The sequence below is a fragment of the Rhinatrema bivittatum genome, chromosome 1 (genome assembly GCF_901001135.1).
Source record: "Rhinatrema bivittatum chromosome 1, aRhiBiv1.1, whole genome shotgun sequence".
Lineage (NCBI taxonomy): Eukaryota > Metazoa > Chordata > Amphibia > Gymnophiona > Rhinatrematidae > Rhinatrema > Rhinatrema bivittatum.
The window spans coordinates 615,960,041-615,972,928 of NC_042615.1; the positions used below are offsets into that span (position 1 = coordinate 615,960,041).

At 43.2% G+C, this 12,888-nt stretch overlaps 1 protein-coding gene across 1 annotated transcript in view; it reads right to left on the bottom strand.

The window, feature by feature from the left end:
* Window positions 1-951: 951 nt before the first annotated feature.
* The window catches only part of LVRN (laeverin), a 175,417-nt gene continuing 163,480 nt past the window's right edge, over window positions 952-12,888 (bottom strand). The window contains exons 19-20 of the mRNA XM_029571204.1: window positions 5,152-5,233; window positions 952-4,224 (exon numbers count right to left, since the gene is read on the bottom strand). Coding sequence (XP_029427064.1) covers window positions 4,066-4,224; window positions 5,152-5,233 — 241 coding nt within the window. The 3' untranslated portion in view covers window positions 952-4,065. The remainder of the gene's footprint in view (window positions 4,225-5,151; window positions 5,234-12,888) is intronic.

Below are 12,888 nucleotides of genomic sequence, written 5' to 3' on the forward strand. Positions count from 1 at the left end.
CTGTGCAGCCATCTTGACTCCTCCCCGTTTAGTGTTGATGATTATCTAGAATACAATTACACATGTTTGCTACTGCACTTGTTGGTTTATTGTTTTTATAGTCTGGGAGCGCCTTGCTGATACTGGGATAGGATTCTCCTTTACTGTGCTGGTAATAAAGCACTTCTGGTAACACAGGGAAGGCAGAGATCCACAAGCCCACCAACCAAAGAGGGTGGAAGAGCAGCAGAGCTAGAGGTGTCTATTAGGCCCTGCAGACCAAAGAAGGGAGGGGAGTAGACAGGGTTCCTTCACAGCAACAGCTGAAGAGAGAGAGAGAGAAAGTGGGACTGGTGATGGTGGGGATCCCCAGCTGAACAGGAGCAGTGTCATATGGATAAGAGAGGCAGGAGAAAGAAAGAGATGGAATACAATGAAAGAAAGGGAAAGAAAGACGAATGCAGATGTGAAATGGGTAAAGGAGTGAGAGAAAGGATAGAGGAGGTTGAGAAAAAAAGAATACAGGTGGGAGATAGGTAACAGAAAGATAGATGAATGTGGAGAGCGGGACAGAGGTAAAAAAGATGAGAAAGAATCTCAGAGAAAAGTATGTTAGGGCAGATTGTTAAAATGGAGAGAAAGACTGGTATATGTATATGTGTGGAAGGGGGAGGTTGAGAAAAAATGAGCAAGGGAAAACCAGAAATGGATAGGAGAAAAAGAAAATTGATTGGGGGAGAAGAAAGGCAGATGAGTATAGAATCAATGAAAATAGGTATGAGGAGAAGTCTAGTCTTGAACACCTAACCAATCCCAGAGGTCAGACAATGTCAGCTGTAGCTCCATCTTCCCCTCCCCAGCAAACTCCTACAAAATCTACAGGGCACAGGCCACTCACTGCCTTTCAGAACTGGGATGTTCTCACTATGCTGATATAAAATAAAAAAGGAGGAGGCTTCTTCAGCATTCCTATCCAGGAAATTCTTTTTATTGCAGACATTTAAAATTTAACAAAACCCCTTCTTTACCATATTTTACACACTAACATAGTAAATGATGGCAGAAGGACAAAATTGCTCCAGTCTGTTTGCCCAATAGGGAGGTTAACTTTCAAACAACTATACGCTGTGGCATATATGGCTATATATATAGCCACAGACAGCTGCCATTACTTTACGTATGTATCTCACCTCCTAGAGCCAATGTTAAGTGAAATATTATTCAATAACTTATAGATGTCTTTATACATGCTCTTTATAGAATCAACATTCCACGAGTCTCTCTTGAAATAATCAGCCCTTGATGAAGGAGCCAGCCTCCGAAACATCTAGAGGTCGGCTGTGAAAGACTGACCTCAGAATACCAGATAAGTGACAGCAATGGTACTTGTGTTGCCAGCATCATAATTTGAAAGTGGACATTTTCAAGAGCAGTATCACTGAGGTACCTAATGATTTATAAGCCTTATTTTAGGCTCACAGACACGATAGCTGAGCTATTAAGCAGCATCGTATGAAGGTACACTCAGTATTATATATTTCAAATTAGACATCCATATAACAGATTTTTTATTGTTCAGATTGAGATTACATGTTATATCATTCAGGGTCTTATATTTAACGTATATATAGCCACAAGCAGATCTATGTTTGTATTTTATAACCCGCTTGTTTTATCAAATATGTGTATTTTTACTTTGGCACATGTGTGCATATTTTGGCTTAGGTGCAAATCATGTAGTTGAATGCATTGAACGCGCATACTTTTCCTACCTATTTAAAAAATATGCATGCGTATATGTTATGCATGAAAGTAAAGTACAACTTACTTGCTTAAGTCCCGATTTACGTGTGCATGTCGGTGTAGTTTAAAACATGCTGCATAAATGAACTTAACCAGTTTACCAATTAGTCCACTAATTCATCCACTCCTTCTCCAAGTCACTGAGACCCTCCTTGTTCTTCAGACTTTATTCTCTCCAGTTCACCCAGCTATCCCACCTGACCAATAATACATAACATGTATTTCGCAGGGTAATTGTCACATGTAAAATTTTGCAAATAAGTTGGCAAATGCATCCATGTAAGTGTCATTTAAATTAGCAGCGTGTGCTTGCAACTGTTAGCCCTGCTCTGGAACACACCTAGACTGCCCCCTTTTTATTCCTTTCCTTAAAATAAAAATTATTTTTATTATGAAAAAAATAGATTGATTAGCTCCTTTTATATACAATGCATTACAAGTACGTTAGGAAAAAACAACAATCTCCTTCCCCAGAAGTTTATACCCTTCTACTACAACTCAAATCTTCTCCACACCTCATTCAATCCTTGACTAGTAACCCAGGCAATTAATATGAACATGTGCTGTTCATATCAGAAAAATAAAATCATTTAAAATTTAATTTCTTGCCCTGTGAGGTAATGCTTGAATATATGGGAACTATCTTCTTCTTTGGAGTCTTCTCTTGGCAGGCCATCTCCCTTTTTATGCATATATGTGTGCGCAAATGTGAAAAAACATTTATTGTCTACTTTTATAAAATACCGATTGCACAAGTAGAGATTACCTATGTGCATATATGCTAACGTTTACGTGTGTAATGCTGTTAAAATTCACCCTTAAGGTTCTTCTACTTGAGGTAGATGAGCCTATACATTCTCATGCAACCTCCAACACCAACTCTGCCTGCCAACCCCACCATCTTGTCCTCTATTCATTAATGTCTCAACCCCCACCTCTCACCACCGCACTCCAAATCTGTCCCAAGTTTGCTCTGAATTGACCAAAGTACTGGCCTCCACCAGTTCCACTCAGGCCTTGAACTCTTCCTTTATGATTCTTATAAGACTAATACTATATCCATTCCACCACCCAGCTCCCTTTGCATGTCTTATCACCAACTTTACTAGTAATCCATACAGCTACCAAAACTAGTGCAGTCATTGTCCAGAACATCCAGTCTCTCCATGCTCATTGAAGTTTAGGTTTTAATCATTGTCACCCCATGAAGGCCATCCCAATGCCTTCTTGGAAGCCTGATGTAGCCATAATTCTGTTGGTAGGGTCATAACCACTGCTCCGTGCAGCTTACCCCCAATGCCTTCTTGTAAGTCCAGGCTGTTTTGAACTTGCTGTGCACTTGAGAGGTTTGTGGGAGGCTCACATTAGATACCAGATACAGACACTGCCTCATTTGTAAGTATGAAACTCAATAAAGGATAAATTACATTTGCAGCATTTACTGTTTACTGCCAACTGACTCCAGGATCCTAGACACTGCTCTGCCCTGTGCACAATTATTATGTTCATTTTTCTGTAACATTTATATATTTTTCTCATTTGTGTATCCCTTCTTTATGCTGGTGAAGAATGTTGCCCTTTTTATGTTTCCAACTGATAGTGTGCTTTTCTTAAGCATATTTTAGCAAATAAAAAAAATGTTAATCTTTGGATATTAGGAGCTGGTCTTGCATCAGTAAAAAAGAAAGGGGATAGTTCACGCCAAACTTTTGAAAGAAAAAATAAGATTAGCTTAATTAGGTGCTGAAATATTAAGAGCAGTCACCTCACCCAGACATGGTTAATTATGGCATTGGTACAACAAGTAAAAGCATTTTGCATCAGCTCCCGCAGCCAAGGATTCTCAACCAGTCATCTTAAATGATTAGTAAATATGAATTCCACATGTCCTACAGAACAGCAGAATAACAGGAGGTGTTCCCTCAATGCTGGAACAATATTTTTGCAGATTTTCCATTGACCTTGTTTAAGTGCCAGCTGTTTTCTTGCAAGCCTCACTGCAAGGGAGGAGATCATGAAGAGAACCACATGGAATTATTTTTCATTTTCTGTCACTATAGCAATAACTCCGTTGTTCCATTTAAGAATTAGCACAACCTGGTCTCACTGTGAAATAATATAGGAAAATATTGAATTCGGTGAATAATGTGTTTTTTGTTTGGAATAGAAAAAGTGCAGCTCTACATACTTCAAAACAGACTGTATCTTTTGGTCAAATCAATAGAAAAATATACAAAAAATTTTGTAAGCCTTATTTTAAGTTAATAAAAATTGTAGTGGCTCTCAGAAGTCAGAATCGGCTGTATTTTTTCGTAACCAGTCACAAACATTGGTATCCACTTTCTTTCTCCATTGTACACTCGCATTCCTTGCATATTCTAGGTCTTCAATAGCTGTAGATTTGCTCTTCTCTTCCAATGTAATATTAATAAACATCTGTACCTACAAAAAGTTAATTATCAGAGTTACTTTATGCTAACTATTCAAAATTCTACAAGATTGTAATTATACTTTGCTCTTTTATTAGCATTGTTTGATTAACTTGCTCCCCTTAAAAGCAGACCATGCCCACAACAGCAATTTTCGAGGTTCACCAAAGGATCACCTGATAAAGTGAAAAAGTGCATGTTTAAACTGTGGAGATAGTCGTCTCTGCAAGCCCTTTCCCCACTCCTTCCACATAAAATAACTTTGTGTGCCATTCACTTTTGCTCATGTCTGCAGGACCGTTTTAGGATAGAACTTTTACTGCCGCTACTATTGACTCACTCCACCTAATCCTACGACTTTTTGGTAAGGCTTGCCATAGTCTAACCTGTTCCAATTCTAAGCTATGGGTGTATAAAAGAAAATCATGGTCATCTTCCAAATTGGTTTATCATAGACAGATCCAGCTTTCTCCATGCAGCACGTGAAAGGTTCATAGAACCACCCCCCAAAAAACTAGCTTTGATCACTTTTATGCAAAGCATTTTCTTCAGGTTTTCCAAATATGTTTTAAAAAAAATTGTAAAAGTGATCTTTTTTCCTCATGGGAATGAGGAAAAGCCTTAGTAAATCAAACCCTTACTCATTGCAAATGTCCATGTTCCACTGGATAGTAGACACTGCTCTTTCAAGAAAAATGATGTTTGCCCTCCAGCCACAATCCATCCTAAACATCCACCTTTCTTTTCTAAACATGCTTCATTATAATCAGTATAAGCGGAGGAAAGACTAAGTAGAGGATGTTGCAGACTCCTGAAAAATTCTGAGAGATAATGTTGCAAATACCATTTTTCCTTAAAATCGGCAGGAACATGAAAATTATATTTTCACATGCAGAAAAAAAGAACACAGTAAGATGAACACCTTTTTGGATTTGCTTACCTCTTGTAATTGTAAATCTGTGTCTATTCTTTCTCCTATTGAGTCTAACATAATATAATAAATAAAATTATAATCCTTATACCTAGAAAGCAAGATAAAAATATATTAGACAGAACAAAATGATAGTGTTACACAGTTGCTTAGGCAGCATGAAACCAGAAGTTCACAGACTCCAGCTTTCTTCTGATTGTTTTAAGAGTTTCTCAACATCTCAAGGAAAAAGCCCAATAAGAATGTGTATGCTTATTGCGGGGGAGCTTATCTAATCAGGACAAGATTATGTGAAGGAAACTACCTTTTAACATGGGTTTGAAAGGCTGGCTTGTAGCCCACTTTTCTCATTTCTTAGTTCTCTAGCAGGTTTCAAATTATCTTAGACAGTGGAAAGGTAGCAAGGAACTATGTTAAAGCCATTTGGACAAAATTCCAAAGAAATCACTGAAGTCTGATGGCTTGCAGATACTAACAGTGCTGAAACTCAGAAAGTTCATTTTAGCATTGGAGAGAGGTGATCTTGAGCACTTACCAAAACTGGGGCAAAGTTCTGTTCTGACAGCCACCTAGAAGGCACCTAAACAAAGCGGAGGAGGTGGCCAAAATATAGCTTGCACAGATCCCAAAGATCAAACTAGTAAAAAACATAAGTATACAAAGCAACTATATTTTCTTCAAAATGATTAGAAGACATGAGGAAATAAAGACCCTTAACATAGGCCAGACTCACAGGCAGGCTAACTTTCAAAACTATCTGTGGAACAGCATTTACATGTGTCGGTGACCATGTAGTGAACGTGGGAGCTGCACAGTTTATAAAATACTGCATAGTTTTGCTCTAAATGTAAGCGGGTATGTTTCAGTATATGCAAATATCTCCAATGCAAGAAAACACATACTTTCTCTACCTATTTTATAAACATATGTGTGTATATTTTAGGTGCATGAAAAAATATAACGTATGCATGGTTTATACATGGCGGCAAGTATTTTATAAAGTATGTGTGTATACCATTTTGAAAATATTTGCGCGTGTACTTGAAATCTTCAGTTTGACAATATCTTCACCAGTTCACCCAGTCCATCTCCGTTCAACTAGACCTCTATCACTTCACCCTGAGTTCCCACCAGAACACTGTAGGATAAATGCCAGTGATCCTAAACAGAATGTGTATCATGAACTTGAGGCCTGTTGCTGTACACACACACTGAGTAAAAAGTGTAGGCCTAAAGCAATACAAACATGGAGTTTGCAGCCATGTGATGATTTTGGCATTTTATATGAAACTATTTTTCACACAGAGGAAAGAAGACTGTGTTTGTTTCTTCATATCAGCGGAGATGTCATCACCTCCCAAATGAGAAGAGAACCTTGGATACCAGAACTATGAAACATGTCCTTCATAAAAAATCTTTGTATTCAGCTATGAAATGGGTATTGTTCCAGCACATGTTTTGCTAATGAATTCTTTGAACTTCATTAATCTGTATGAGAATATTCATATGCATTGGGGCTCAAACGACATCATTTGCATCCCACCAATATAGAAAATGGCAACATCCAATCAAGATCAACATTGGAGCCTTTACAACTGAATATTCAATGAGGTTTGACTCAGAGAAAAGGGTCTCTGAGCTACCCAGGTGGCAGCTTTCCTCTGTAACAAGAAGCAACTGTTTTGCCAGTAATTCCCTTGAAATACTTTTGGCCAATTACTAAATCTTGTTCTTTTTCTGCTGTAATATCTCAAGGAGATATCTGTGAGACTTTTTGAGTTCTGTCATCTACCATAAGGGGCTTTGCTGGATTACCCCATGGTGTCCAGACAATGTTCTATTACAGGAGTGATCCTGGATTTGTGTGGTACCTTAGAGAGTGAGAACACTGGCTTTATCTTTCAGGTGAGCTAATTAGATTGATATTGTGTAGATTCCTAAGTGAAAAGTTGGACTTAGAGATAACATGTATAAGCTCTGATTATCTTTTACTACTCTGCCTTGTGCTGTGAAACTAAAACTGTAACAAATTAAAACAAAACCAATAAGAAAAAAAAATAATTGTACCTGTTGCATTTTGCAGGCTGGCAGGAGAACCCCCATGAGCCATGCTACTTACCTCAGACACCGAGCCTCAGCTACTAGTATGCACAGTAGAATGACGCCATGATTCCGGCCTCTCAGCACTTGCTCTAGGCATATGTGCACCCTACAGTCATTCATTTAAAGGGCCCACTGCGGGAAAAGGCCACGGCACCTTCTGATGACATCATCAGCCCTGGACATATATAAAGGCTCCTCAAACACTTTTCCTTGTCCTAGCAAAAGGTCCAGCTACACTGAATTGCATGATGCCAGCCTGATCCTGCCTCATCTGCCTAGTCAGATGTTGCCTCATCTGCCCAGCCTGACCCTGCCTTGCCAGCCCTGTTGCCCCAGTTCCTGTTCCACCTACTGCTCTCCTAGCTTCTCAGATGGATACCTGGTACTGAACCCAGCTTGAACTCTTGTCTCATATGATAGCTGCCTGCCTCTGACCCCTGTCTAGACCATCTCATCTGAATGCTGCCCACCTTGACTTTTTCCTGGTCATGGATTCTGCTATTTTGCCTGCTCCCAGAGACCTTAGCTGGCCCCAGTGACCAAAGGCTCAACCCGAGGGGAATAAGGGCTAGTATAGGTAATACCTCACTTTAGTCTCTGCCTCACCTGGATCTGCCTGCTGGTAGAACCAATCTCACCCCAGTCTAAGAGTCCACAGACATAACAGTTTGCTGAGGTCATAGACTCAGTGGACTTGGCTTCACTCCAAGTGATTCCAGGTCTGGCCCACAGGCTTCAAGAACAACAGGGAATCTTGGACCATCTCAGTATGGCTATAGACTACCTCAGACACCAACTGGATGCCCCGAGCCCTGTGCCTGCCATCTCTCCACTGGTACAGACATAACCCCTGCCAGTTAACTGACTGGTCCTGCAGTGTCTGGCACCTCATGCTATTCAGAAGATCCCAAGCAGTGTTGGGGATTTATTAATCAATGCATGATGCAATTCCAGCTTCAGGTGGCCCTCTTCCCTGATGGCCAGAGCAAGACAATTTATATTCTCTCCTTGCTGGATTACCCAGTCCTGGCTTGGGCTTCCGCTTTCTGGGAGTGAGCAGACCCCCTCCTACTGGACCTTATGGGGTTTTTGCAGAAATTCCAGGTTGTTTTTTAAGAACCGGGTCCACTCATCTCACAGGCATTCAGTCTGCTCCATATATGCTAAGGGTCCTGTACTTTGGCTGAATACACTGTGGAAATCCGAAACCTGGCCTCTGAACTCAACTGTTGGGAGGACAGTCTCGTTGCCATTTTCCTGGAACGCCTCTCTGGGAAAATAAAAGATGAGCTAACAGCGTGAGAACTCCCAACAATCCTGGAAGCTCATCACTTTGACAGGCAAGATAGTTTGGCACCTGTAGGAAAGAGCTTGAGAAAACTGTACAGTTTTCAGGATCTTCACACTGGCTCCTTGTTTCCAGCAGCCTCCCACATCTGCTCTGACTCCAACAGCAGCCCCAGTAGCCACAGAGGAACCCATGCAAGCTCACCCTAGAAGAGAAACTTTGTTGCCAACAACCAGGGCTCTGCTTGTACTGTGCGGCCAGGTGTTACCTCATTGCCCAATGTCCTGAGAGTTCGGGAAACTTAAACTCCTAAGCTCAACTGAGGACGTGATCCTAGGTCTTACTGTTCCCACTCCCCAACTTATGATTCCTGTAACCCTGGAGATTGGCCTGACCTCTTTTGCTACACAGGCCTTCATTGACTATGGAGCTGGAGGAACTTCATCATTCAGGATCTTGTATGGCAGCCACAGATACCCACACTATCCTTGTTGCAACCTCTCATGATTTCCTCAGTATATGAGGATACAATCACAGATTCCCTTACCCAGATAACACTACCCTTCAAACTTCAGACTGGCCTTCAGACTGGCCTGTTACACATAGAGAATATCACCTTCCATGTCATCCCCCGGGCAGTTAATCCAGTGATTTTAGAATGCTCAGGCTTCATCAGCACTAGCTGCAGTTTGATTGGTCTTCGCTGCAATTAGCCTTCTTCGATTCCTGTCTCTCCTCTTTGGAGCATCCCAGCTCCTTGATAGTGACTTCAGCACTAGCTGGGCCTCTGACCCAGTATGCAGAGTTCCAGGATGTGTTTTCTAAGAAGAGTGTGGAGACCTTGCCGCGCCATTGCCTGTACAATTGCAGCACAGAACTTCTCCCTGGGACCTCACCTCCTCGAGGTAAAGTCTACCTCCTCTTGCTACTTGAAATGCAAGCCATGAAAGAATACATCAGGGACAACCTTGCCACAGGGTTTATTTGACCATCTTCCTCTCCTGTGGATGCCTTTTAGTTTGGTTGGGTCCATGTGAAGGCCATCTTGTGAGATGGCCTTCACATGGCTAAGAAGGATGGATCCCTTAGGCCATGCATAGACAATCAGAGCTTGAATTCCATTATGAAGAAGAATCCATACCCTCAACCACTAATTACCAAACTCTTTGATCATCTACAGAGCACAAGATCTTCACAAAACTGGATCCCCGAGGTGCCTATAATTTTATCCACATTCAACACATGGGATAGGCATTACAAATATTTGGTGATGCTTTTTGGCTTCTGCAATGCCCCTGCGGTCTTCCAAGGAATGGTTAATGAAATCTTTCAGGACCTTCTTAATCATGCATGGTCATATACCTGGATGATATATGGATCTTTTCCCAAACCCTGGCTTCTCATTGCAGACATGTCAGGATGGCCTTTCAGCATATGCAGGAAAATAACCTGTACACCAAGCTTTAGAAATGTCTCCTTGAGCGAGAAGAGCTCCCCTTCTTGGGGTACATCATCTCACAAGATGGCCTTCACATGGACCCAACCAAACTGAAAGCTGTCCAAGAGTGACTCCAACCCATTGGACTCCAGGCTATCTAGAGATTCCTGGGATTCATCAATTATTATCACCAGTTTTACCCTGGTTACACCTTGCTGGCAATGCCTTTCACCGCTCTTAACCATAAGTGTGCCAATACCCAGAACTGGATGCCAGAGGCCCTCAAGGCCTTTTAGGAACTTATGATTGCCTTTGGCAAGGGGCCTTGTCTGCACCATCTGGACCTATCCCGACCCTTTGTTCTTGAGGTCGATGCCTCTAGCCTTGGAGTAGGGGGCTGTGCTCAGTCAGCACAATAGTTAAGGTATACTCTTCCCATGCTCCTCCTTCTCCAAGAAGTTTTCTCCAGCAGAATGCAATTATGGTATTGGAGACTGAGAAATCTTGGCCATCAAGTTGGCCTTACAGGAATAACACCATCTTCTTGAAGGAGTGAAACACTGCATTACCATATATTTAGAACATAAAAAATGTAAGTACCTTCACCAAGCCAAGAAGCTTAACTCCAGACAGGTCTGCTAGTCCCTCTTCTTTGCCAACTTCAATTTTGAGCTATGATATTGCCCAGCATCTAAGAACCAACAAGTGGACACACTGAATCATTCCTTCCAGACCGAGACCTACCGAAAACTCCTAGACCTATCATCAATCCTGCCAAGATACTTCTGGCCACTGCCATACCAATCCCTCCTGGGAAACCTGCAGTACCCTAGTGATTGTGCAGGAAAGTATTATGATGGGCTCATGACTCTCAAGTCACAGGACATCCCAGAATGGCATGAAATCTCGAGCTATCCAACACCATTACTGGTGGCCTCATGTAAAATGTGATGTTAAAGACTACGTCAGCTCACGCCCTATCTGCACCCAGCAAAAAGCATAGCATGGCCAATCCTAGAGGTTGTTACAGCCATTGCCAGCCCCCAGGGAAGCCTGGACTCACTTGTCCATGGATTTTATTGTGGATCTCCCTCCCTTTTAAGGCACCATTCTAACACCATTCTAATATGGGTGGTAATAGATCACTTTTCCAAAATGGCACATTTTGTTCCTTTCCCTGGTCTTCCATTTATACCTGAATTGGCATGACTCTTCACCCATAATATCTTCAACCTACATGGCCTGCCTGATCACATTCTCTTGGACAGGGGTATCCAGTTTACTAGACTCTTCCTTGCCTTAGCAATAGGTCCTGTTGGGAAGTACTAGGAGAGCGGTTCCACTTCCTAGGAGAATATGTGTTCGTGGACCACGGCTCAACCCCAGAGGAACTCCGAAGAGGTGCCGAAGCAGGTGAGGCATGCCCAAACATGAGCAAGACAGGAGCAAGGCTGGACTGAAGACAAGCGAGGGAATCTGGAACAGGAACCAAGCTGGGCCTGGCCTCCACTGGACCTGCATGCACCAGTGTGACCCAGCAATGCAATGCTGGTCACAAGAGTAGCCCTCCGGCTACTTGGAAGCCCTTTCGGACCTGCTGCTTGGGAACAACGAGTGTGTGAGGCCAGATGGACGCTGAGGGTAGAAACATGAAGACTCAGATGAAGATTTGGGTACTCAGAGGGTTCAGACGTAGACTCGGATACTCAGATGAAGACTCAGGCGAAGACTTGGATACTCAGATGAAGACTCAGGTGAGGACTTGGATACGCAGACGAAGACTCAGACGAGGACTCAGGTTAATCAGGAGTTCAAGTGGGGATTCGGGTTACTTGGGAGTTTCAAGCAAGGATTCGGGTTACACAGGAGTTTCAAGCAAGAATTCAGAAGTCAGGCGAAAGCACTGGGTGAGAACTGCACCGCAGTGTGCCCTACACAGCCGCCCATGGCTGGTCTCATCTGAAGCAGACCGGGGTGCACCCTACACAACTGCCTGTGGCTGGTCGCGGACCATGCTGAAGCGGAGCAGGTTCTGGCAGAGTCTTAGGCATGGACAGAGCAGACGCAAGGGGACTCCGTAGACGGGGAACAAGATACATAGGAACAAGGCTTTAAAAACAGAAGTCTCCCAGAAGCTTGCGCTGCAGAAGAGAAGAAGGCCGTGTATCACGAGGCACCCTATACAGCCATTCCAGGGCTGGTCACGGACCATGACATAGCATGCCAGGAGAGGTGGGCACAAGGAACATGTGAACTGGATGCAGAGGTGAAGACAAGGGTGTAAGGATCAAGACAACAGGAACACAGGACATCTGGAACATCAAGGCTTTCAGGAACGAACTCACAGGACAATGGGACATCTGGTCATGGAACATCAAGATTTCCAGGAATGAAGGCTCAGACACAGACAAAGGAGCTCCAACAAGAAACACAGGACCTTGAAGAAGCAATGGACCTCAGATGACTCCTGGACTGATGGACTGGAACATTCAGGAGCGAACTGGCTCATTGCGAAGGCCACGAGGGACTGGCAAAGGGCCCTTTTTATAGGGCTGAAGCAAAGTAGGTTGATGATGTCATCTTTGAGGGCCGCAGGGCTTTTCCCGCCACTGGCCCTTTAAAAGCAGAAGAGAGGCGCGTGCCCGCACCTAAGGAGCAGCTGAAAGAGACAGAGATGCTGGTGGTGTCCCTGCCACATGGAGGGCCCGAGGAGGAGCAGCTCCCTGCCTCGAAGAGGAGGGAACAAGCAGGCATCGACAGAGACGGCTTCCCTGCCATCTGAAGACCCCGGCAGCGGCTCCAGCCATGAAGACAGAGCAGGAGCGGCAGTGGCGGCCTCAGCCGTGGAGGAAGGCTCCCGGTGAGGGCAGGAGACGGCCGCGGCCTTCGGGCTGTGGAGGATGGCATCGGTGGCAGT